Here is a 10,278-nt window from a genome sequence, read left to right as displayed (position 1 = left end):
CAGCGCCACCAAGCAGGGGAGCCACGCCGCCCAGATCCGCCGGCGGCCCGACGCACGCTGCCGCCGAGCCAAGCGCCGCTGCGAGGGCCGGCCGTCCCGCGCCGTCCAGGAGCCTCCCGAGAGGGGAAGAGCACCGCCGCCACCGACGCACGCGCGGGCTTTGCCCAGCGCCGTCCCCTGGCGGCGGCGAGGAGGGAGGAGGCGAGAAAGGGGAGCGGCGGCAGCGAACTAGGGTTCCGCCCGGGCCGCTCGCGGGAGCGGCACGGGGCACAATATAACAATAGTAAACAACAGATGAACCAATAAAACATTTCAAACAACTATTTGCACCACATTCAATTCAGCTTCGAACCACCATGACATAATACCGGAGAACTCAACAAGTTTCAATCCCACAAGACGATTCCCACAATTCAACAAAATGCAGCTGTTGCGCAGCTCTCCAGGCCAACGATAGAAAAAAGAAGTCTAGATAGCCATCTGTGCACCATATCCAACTACACAATTGCTCACAAGAGGTCAGCGACGTTGGAGGGTAACTCCGCCATCTGAGTATTGCAGAACCTTTGGATGCCAGACAGAACACGCTCATCAGCACGAGCAACAAAGCTGATAGCTACACCAATCCCTCCAGGATGTCCACTTCGTCGAACATTACGAAGGTATTGTACTGGTTGTGCTGGCAGATCATAGTTGATGACAACAGGGACCTGCAATGCATCAGCGCCATGAAGGTCGGTGGTGACGAGGACACGGGATGATCCCGACTGGAGATCCTGGACGGCAGCATCTCTGGAGTGCTGGTCCATACCACCATGGCTTGCCGAGACAGTGTACCCCCTGCCTCTGATCTTTTCGGTCAGTGGCTTGACCTTCCGACGTGCGTTGACAAAGATGATGTTTTGCGTGACGGCCATGGTGTCAAAAAGATCACATAATTTTTGAAACTTCGATTCTTCATTCTCCTCACGAATACTAGTTCCTCCAAGACAAGCATGAGCTTTGACACCTAGCCACTGACCAAGTGCTCCAATAACTTTCTCGGTCTCCTGTGCCAAGTCACGCGTTGGTACAAGAACCAAAGCTTGGCATTCCGTGGATCCATAATCGAGTCGCTGGAGAACTCCACAGGCAAGTGTCACAGTTGTTCCAGACAGTGACTGCTGGATAACATCCAGACCCTTGCAGAATGGGACAATTCCTCGTCGATGGATTGCAGAAGGCATCGCCAGACCTTCAAGAAAAATCACATTAAGACTTCACTATAATACATGTCAGAGTCAAGAAATAATTGTATACGCAAATAAGCATCTCAACATATTAACAAATAAAGTAGGAATTACCATATGCATATATTCCTTTCAGCAGATTTTCTCGAAGACCCATCTCAACGAAACTGTCATGGATTTCATTATATGTGTTGAACTCCTCATAAAATTGAGTTAGCCTATACCATGTCATGTTGAAAGTAATCAAATACCCATAAATATAAATGAAACAGTAAGACAAGACGAGAAACAAACAGACAGAAGTAAACTATCAGATCACATACCGCGTAGTCATCTTGGAAACAAGCTGCTTTCCATCAAACCGAGCTCCTTCTAGTACCGTTGCAGCCACGTCAACACCTTCAGAGACAGTGCAAACAAAGTACATATTAGCAAAATATTTTCTAACCCAAAACTTCAATAAAGCAGAGATGTTTCTCCTGTTCCATCAGAAACGTTGCCGAACTTTTATAGCAAAAGGGTTGGAACTAAACTCCTATTTTACTTTTTAAACACAACCATATCAAAATCAATGTTCTCAAAAAGCATCAATGCGTTGGATCAGAAATTAATCAATACTCCCTCTGTCCCATAATATAAGAACGTTTTTGACACTAGTGTCAAAAACGTTCTTATATTATGGACGGAGGGAGTATATAAAATGGTTGAAGACAGTAAAACATAGTTTTCAATAATCAAACTCTTCTCATTTCTAAACAGGAATTTTGTCCATCAGGGTAATGTTCCCTCCTCAAATTAGTAAAGCAGTTACTGTTTTCCGCATAACTCATCTCACATCTCCCTAGTTGTTTTTGTATTCCATCTGTTTTAACCTTCTTTTGTTCAAGTTCATATTCTTATCTTATGTACGCTTTTTTGTAAAGCAGTAATGTAAGATGGTTTCCTTATGATCATGTAAACGCATGGCCCACCACAATTAGTAAGGCTGTCATCTTGCACGCTCTCTACAGTCCACGTGTTGGTGTACACACCTCTTATATTCCTAATTGTGTCACTCAAAAACTGAAAATCAGTTTGCTTTTCATTTTCTAAAGAGACTGGTAGTCAAATGCCATTTGGGTGTTTTCCTTCTAAATTGTGATAGAAGACTTAGTTCAGAACAGATTTGAAGGTATACAAGTATAACAATTTTATGCACATAGGATTTTGACTCACCTTTTGTTTGAGTTACTCTAATCATGCACGCTGAACTTCCCTTGATAGATTGTGCTCCTTCAGCTCCCAGAGTCTTCGCTGCTGTTTTGTTTCTCGTATAGTCCGCTGTACTGGTCCTTACGTTGTTGTCTTTATTCTCTCCATCTCCAAATTCTTCAGTCGACTCTGGTCCTTTTCCTAGTAAAGCTGTTTCTGCCATTTTCATTTCTTTCTCATGTTGCTTCTCTAATAAAAATTTTGAGTCCAACATATTGCATGTTAAGGTTGCAATCCTTGTGGCGTGACTGCTGCTCCCTGGGTTCATTCCTTTGTTCAGTTCCTTTGAAGCAAGTTGCCCCCCTGTGGATCCTTTTTGCTTGGGATCACTTCTTCTCTCGAATACAATTTTTATAGGTGGCTTCTGTATGCCTTCATGGGCACTGTTAGAACTGATGTCAGCAAACAAAGTGGAACCTTCTGTCGATTCTTTTTGCTTCCGATCTCTCCTTGTGTACACATTTTTTATAGGTGGCTTGTGCATACCTTCACGGGCAGATCAGAAATGGTGTCAGCAAACAAAGTGTCAACCAATTGGTATTGTGCCAAGAAAATTCACAACATACATGATATTTTTAATTATCTTTTTCAAGAACTGAGAATTCATTTATTTCCATTTACGAAAACAATTTTAGCCCATGCTCTTGTAAGTATTTTCCTTTTGATTTGATTTGGAAAGGAATTTCTCATAGCATATTTGATAAATATAGCACAGCAAAGCTCGCAAATGCGCAGTTTTCACTCACCTCTGGGGACCCTTTCAATGAAGCTCGTTGAAGTTGAACTTCCGCTTATGGATTGCCAACCTTCAGCTTTTGGAATGTCTTCTGTAGCTCTCTCAGAGTTCGTTCTGGTGCCCACTAAAGCACTTGCATTGTTTTCTTTGATCTCTCCATCAGTTCTTAAGTCTTCAGTGAACTTCGACACTTGCAGTAATGTAGCCATGTCAGTCTTCAGTTTCTTTTGATGATCCTTGTCGGAACAATCTTCCAAACACGACATATGATCACCTCTTGCTGAGCTTTCACTTGGGGATTGCCCCCCTTTTGCTGCTTTCTTTGAGTTTGTTGTGCTGGCTGCCATAGCACTTGCGCTGTTTTCCGTGATCTCTTCATCAGCTCTCAACTCTGCAATGAACTTCGCCACTTCCAGCAATGTAGCTCTTTCTGTTGTCTTCAGTTCTTCTTTACGTTCCTTGCCTGAGCAACTTCCAAAAGCCAAAGAATAATTGCCTAAGAAATCCATTCCTTTGTTCGGTGTTTCTGGAGGTACCTCAATACCTTCTTATCTTATATCTACATATTCCTTCATGCCGCTAACATTCCGTTCTTCTACTTCCTTCCATTGCCCTTCTATCCTTTTTACTTTGTCTCCAATCATGAACTCGACTAGTCTAGAAGACCATCCAAACACAAAGTGGCAAGAGAAAGGAGCACCAACAAGACTTCCCAATGCTATCCTTAACCTAATAGGCTCCTTATCTCCACTTTCCAAACTTTCCTCATCCACCTCAAGCAAAACTCCAACTGCAGATGCAACTTGATATAGCTCCTTCCAGTTTCTATATGCACCTGGGACCCCATAGACCAAAAGCCACTCTCTGATCAAGTCAAGCTTTTCCCCATCACCTTCATCCCACCTTGCTACAGTGAAATTGACCTCCTTTTCACCCAGAAATGTTTCTACATTGGGAGGCTTTAAACAGCTTAGTAGGTCATCCTCTGAGTTGAAGGATGCTACGAAATTCTGCCTACCTTCTCTCTTTATATCCCAGTCATCAGTCAGCTTCCAGAACTTGTTTAGTTCAGTTTTCACTCTTGCCGGGTCCAAGTTACAGGCATTAGATGTGATCAGCAGGCAGTGATGATAGAATTTTTCTTTTTCAACAACTTCCTTTGAAGGTTGAATCATGTAGAACGGGAACCTTGTAGAATGTCCAAATAGCTGGGCCATAGTACCCAGTTTGTCTTTTATCCTGCATTGATCCAAATTGTGTGACGTCTCTTTACAAGCAAAGCATTTCTTTTTACCGGGTAAAGTAGTTAGTTCTTGCCCCGGCGCAGCCTTATTTTCTCGACTATTACGATCCATCGCTTGTGCTGCAATCTGTACTTCTTTGGCGCTTTCTGGTACAATATAATGCCCTCTTGCTGTTTATATCAACATATACAAGCGCATATCTGATGCGGAGCATCCTACGGTCATCACCATGTCAAGAGTCCGTTTGGCAAGTGACACGTGCGACCTCTACTTCTCATACATAAAGGTGAATCTTCTCCTTTACACGTGTTCACTTGACCCCTTCGAGGATGGTATACTACTTGACACTCCACTCGTGTGCATGCATAGGTATTGCCGGAGCTTCACGGACGACGAGGAGGAGTACAAGCGCCAAGGAACACCTGCACCATCCGCGAGGGAAGCATGGAAGAGAAGGAAGAACAGGACCCGCTCTGTCTGGAGCGAGCGGTACTACCGCCCACACCAGGCGGTACTACCGCTGAAGGCACACCGGTGGTACAACCGCTCGACTACCGCCCAACTACCGGCCCAGCTTCTGTATTCAAGCGGTGCAAGACCGGTACAGCCCCGGTTCTTCCCCCAGCTGTGACTAGACCGGTACAACCGGTCCTACCTCCGGTACAACCGCTCCCTACCTTCGCGTGCACCTCCAGAAACCGGTTCCTGAGCTCCTAGCGGTACAACCGCTCGCACATCCGGTACAACCGCCCTGCCTATGCGCAGTGAGAGGGGTTTCACCCCATGTATCCCCCCACTTACCCCTTGGACTATATATACTTGTCCCTTAGCTCCGTACTAGGGTTAGCAAATATGATTAGCAAATATGATAGCTCATTCTTAGGTGAGCTTTGCTCCTACCTCTTCTCTTGAGAGAGAGAGACTACCACTCCCATGGAGTTCAAGACTTCCATGTGAGAAGATCCCGAGGGATTCAAGACCCCCTTTGTGGGAAGATCCTTCTAGGATTCAAGCCCCCATCTCCTTTGGATTTGGGATGAACTCTACCTTGTATCTTTTTCTTTGTTGTTCATGTACCTTGTGGATCTTGTGTGTTTGATTGTCTAGTGGATGTGTGATTGGACTTATTTTTGAGTGTTTTCCCTTGTGATTTCTCCCCCGTTCTTCCCCGTGTTCGTCGTGTTCTTCGAGGGATCCCACTCCAAACGTGAAAGATCATCACCATAGGGTTCCACCCTACATCATCTTGGTATCATGAGCCACGTTGATCACGTTTTTGGAGCCCCTACCCCGTGTTTTCTAGCTTGATTTTGTTGTTTTCGTCCTAAATCCGAAAATCCCCACCAAAAATAGCCCCCAAATTTTTTTGTGATTTGTTGGTTTGATGATGTTTTGTTGATTTTGATCTATGGATTTGCTTGGTTTCAAGTGGATCTAGCATTCCTCCAAGTTTCCCCTCTTCTCATCCACGAAATCCATCCAATTTTGGCCCCAAAATCATCCATTTTCGCCCCAAAATCGCGCCCCGAGTCGATCTGCGAAAATTCCCGACACGAGCGGTACTTCCGCCCCTCCGAGCGGTACTACCGCTGAGTACCTCGAGCGGTACAACCGCCCATCCGAGCGGTACTACCGCCCCTCCCAGTTTCAGCGTTCCGAGTTTCACCGTTTTGCCCATAACTAATTCATCCGGAGTCCGTTTTTGACGTTCTTTAGCTTGTTTTGAAGCTATTGACATCCCCCATACCACAAAAATACCACCAACATCATTTGACTCCATCAAAATTTTGGGAAATTGGCAAGTTTGCCTAGGTCTTCCACCACATCATCCGCATAGCCACCACCGACTTCCGCAACCTAACCCATTGTGATCCATATAGCATTAGTGGTTGCTTGAGTAGTGATTCAAGTCTCCTAAGGTGTTTCGGCTACTTAGGGACGATTTCTTCTTCATCAACCACCACCACCACTTCCGCATAGGCTTACCCACCATACACTTCCGCCACCCCCAACTTAACCTAATTTTGTTTGAGTTGTGGCTTGTGTCTCCTAAGGTGTTTCGGCTACTTAGGGACGACAACTCCAACTCCGACACGTGTATAGCCCATCATTCCACCCCACATTGCCAAGTGCAAACCACCACCGCCCTACGCTACCACCATTTTGACATTTGACGTTTGAGATTTTGAGTTCGCGGTTTTTCCATTTTCTAAGGTGTTTCGGCTACTTAGGGACGAGTCTCCATCATCTTGGTATCTACATCACGAACACCGCCACTCATCATCGCAAAGGACGGTAACCTCGACGACGCCATTGTATATTACACTTGCAATTGCATTGTTAACCCTTAGCCCATTTTGCGTTACTTGCCTATCGAGACTAGCCATTTGAGTATTGCCGGCAACGTTACTTGTGCACATTAGTGATCATACTTCCCATAGCATACATACCATATCATCGTGGTACATATATTGGTATCATATCTTGTGTCACAAGTTTGTTCCCGCATATACACAATTGCTATCTTGGTTTGTGCATTGTGCAAAAGTGGCCATAGAAAAAAAAGAGAGAAATAAAGCTTTTAAGCAAAAGAAAGAGAGCAAAGAAGCTTGTAAGCAAGTGCCATAGCATCATACCACATTGCACATAAGATTTTCATATCCGATCATCTTGGATCATCTTGAGAGAAACACCGGAACCATACATACATAGCATACTTGGAATAGAAAGTTTATCCATTTTGCATCTTATAGGTTGTGCACAAGTGTCGTATCCGCCTATAGAGCAATCGTGCTAGCGTCTCTCTTGAGTTGTGCAACACGAGCGTTTTCCGTGGATTCCATATTTTATGCTCATTCCTTGGTTGCACGACCCCATTTATCTATCCGTGTGTGTGTTTCCGTGTGCTACATATTGCTATTGGTCCATTTGTTTCACTTGCGAATTTGTGAATCTCTTTCAACATTATTGACTCTTGCTAACATTTTGCATCAAATTTTTGTGCCACTATCCTCACCGAGCTACACCATAAGCTTTACTTGATAGGTGTGAGTCAACAAGTCCGGTACCAATTCCACTATTCTTTCATCTCACATTGAGTGAAACGGGATACATCCTCAACTTTGGGAAAAGGTAACTTGGTATTGTTTATCTCATTTCCTACTCACCTCTACTCGAGTCTTGTGATGGATAGGCAAGGCATTTCACCTTCGGTCTACAACAACAACGACGAGTTCGATGCCACGGAAAACAACTACGACGCCAAGATGCAAGCTCAAATGGAGGAGATCAAAGCCCTCAACAAGTCCTACAAGCGATCTTCCTCATCTTCGAGAAGACGCTCAAGAGCACATGCTTCCGAGCTACCATCTATGGCAAGATCACATCGGCATTGACACCATCACCAACAAGAACGTGAAGGTCAAGAGCTCAACACCAACAACCGCTCAACGACTTCACCATCTCCCTTGGCATCTTCCCAAGCGACTTCAAGGCATCTTCGCCTATGGACATACGGCATCTTCGCCAACAAGAACCTCAAGACTACGCTCAAGAGAAGCTCCCCAAGCTCAAGTCCGCGACTTCCACGAGCTACCACGACCTCGACATCAAGCACGCGATTCCTTTCTATGGGACTCAAGAAGCCGAGGACTATCTCGAGTGGGAGTGTTTGATGGACGACTACCTCAAGCTACATCAAGTTCCTTCCGAAGATCAAGTGAAGTGTGCCACAAGAAACTTCCACGACTATGCCTCGACATGGTGGCTTCACACACCTTCGGAGAGCTACAAGACGAGTTGGCCCAAGACGAAGAGAGCTTTGCGGCGAGAGTTTGTACCTCCAACCTACACGGAACAACTTCAACGCCAATTGGAGAACACCATCCAAGGATCCAAGTCCATCGACGCGTACTTCAAGGAGATGAAGCATGCCTTGCGACGAGCCGGCGTGGACGACCCCATTTGGATGAAGTTCCACTTCATGATGGGCTTACACAACGACATCTCCAAGACCATCTTCCTCGAGAATTACAAGTCCATCGACGACTACTACATTGGTGCTCTCAAGGCGAAACAAGAACTCATGAAGGCCACGGCTTCTCCACCCCAAGCAAACTTCACGGCGACCAAGCTCCATGAGAACGAGCATGAGGATAGTACCACCAAGATGTCCAAGCCCGACGAGCTCCAAGACGATGCTCCCAAGTGCGACTTCACCGCCATCCCTCTTTGGGGCATTGATGGTGCCGAGTCTACCACGACTCTTTTTCAAGACGGTGCGGCGACGAGTACGACTACGGAGGCCCTCAAGGACCAAGCTTTGGAGGCGAGCGACAAGGTGGCGAGCAAGGATGATGCTTCCATCTTAGGAGGCGAGAGTGATGATGTGCCATCTTCGGCCTTCATCAACAGCGACGGTGATGAGATGATCGAGCATGGGATTTTCCCTTCGGTCATGGAGGAGAGTGATGATGTGCCATCTTCGGCCTTCATCCATGGCGACGGCGATGAGATGGTTGAGTATTTCACCTCGACCACGGCGACGTATGATGACTTGAGTGACTTTTGCCACCATATTGAGAGTGAGAGTGACTTCACCACTAGCCCCATATATGACGAGTTGCCCCACTTTTCATGTGAGGAGAGCCACAACCCCCACCACTTGAGTGAGATGAGTGACTCCACCATATGTGACTTTGAGTGCACCTACTTTGAGGGAGTGAGTGAACCACCACATAGAGAGAGAGATAGTTGATAGGTCTGGTGAGGACATTTGCATTTCTAACAACTTGACCTCTACCTCTATTGTGTCTTCTCATTTGGTGCTAGGTCCCATTTATGATGACGCGCCGATCCTCGACAACTTCGTCCTCCCTTTGGACAAACCGATGGCCATGGTGGAATATGATGCACCCCCACATGGTTCCATCAAGATGAAGATGACCACCGTTTGGTCTTTCCCACCTTACCTACAACACTTGAGTGGAATGAACAAGGTAACATAGGTGAAGGTGATGCTCTAGTCCCACTAGTGGACATTCTTGACATTGATTGCTTGCATGATGTTGATCCACCTAGTACCTTGCTTCATGCTAGTATGATTTCCCCATGTGATGATTTGCCCATTTATGATGAATATGATGATTCTCATGTGGAATCTATTAGTAGTGATGCCATGTTACATAGGATTTCTTGTGACAATTCTTTAGGTCACATCATGTTTGCTAATCCGCTTGATTTGTCATATGCTATGCATGAGATCAATCATATGTCTTATTTGCAATCTCTTCATAGTGACTATGCATATGCCATTAAAATGAACCCAATTTGCACATATGGCATAGATGACAAGCCCATGGTTATTGGCATTTGTTTTTCTTGTGATGATATTGATATGCTCCCATTGCATCATTTATCTCATATGCCATGCCATGACCACCTAGCTTCGGATATGCATTGTTTTGGATGTTGTCCATTTTCTCCATATGATATTTCCGCTATTGCTCATGAGGAGGCCCCCATAGTTTCCTCGTGCATTGTAGGAGATTTTGATCCATCCCATTCATTGCATGATCCAAATACTTGTGTGCACCATATGCTCCCCATGAATAAACATGCTAGTGATGTGCCATATACTCGCATTCTCAATTTGTGTCCCCATCGTGTCATACATAATAACTATTCTTTCATGATGGATGACATATTCTTATACCATGCATCAAATTTCTTTGAGCGATGCTTATCTTGTGCTAACTCACATGTGCACACACACATCATGATGGATGATGTGTACATTTACCACGCGCACAATTTCTTT

The 10,278-nt window shown here is 45.3% G+C and overlaps 1 protein-coding gene across 1 annotated transcript; it reads right to left on the bottom strand.

Moving 5' to 3' along the window:
• Nucleotides 1-372: 372 nt before the first annotated feature.
• On the bottom strand, nucleotides 373-4,445 carry LOC119321119. The gene is made up of 5 exons (XM_037594949.1): nucleotides 3,227-4,445; nucleotides 2,445-2,966; nucleotides 1,553-1,628; nucleotides 1,344-1,447; nucleotides 373-1,234 (listed from the first exon to the last, which is right to left on the bottom strand). Exons 1-5 carry the CDS (start codon nucleotides 3,723-3,725, stop codon nucleotides 510-512), a joined length of 1,926 nt encoding a protein of 641 aa, XP_037450846.1. The 5' UTR covers nucleotides 3,726-4,445; the 3' UTR covers nucleotides 373-509.
• Nucleotides 4,446-10,278: the final 5,833 nt, after the last annotated feature.

The sequence above is a fragment of the Triticum dicoccoides genome, chromosome 6B (assembly GCF_002162155.2).
Source record: "Triticum dicoccoides isolate Atlit2015 ecotype Zavitan chromosome 6B, WEW_v2.0, whole genome shotgun sequence".
Lineage (NCBI taxonomy): Eukaryota > Viridiplantae > Streptophyta > Magnoliopsida > Poales > Poaceae > Triticum > Triticum dicoccoides.
Note: the sequence above shows the minus strand (reverse complement) of the source record. Positions and strands in the feature narration are given on the sequence as shown.

Excerpts from the sequence above, each read along its gene's own strand:
- LOC119321119 (XM_037594949.1), bottom strand. The coding sequence starts at position 3,725 with ATGGATTTCTTAGGCAATTATTCTTTGGCTTTTGGAAGTTGCTCAGGC. Across the intron at positions 1,448-1,552 it reads GTTTCCAAGATGACTACGCG|GCTAACTCAATTTTATGAGG; the intron begins GTATGTGATCTG and ends GACATGGTATAG. Across the intron at positions 1,235-1,343 it reads GAAAGGAATATATGCATATG|GTCTGGCGATGCCTTCTGCA; the intron begins GTAATTCCTACT and ends TTTTTCTTGAAG.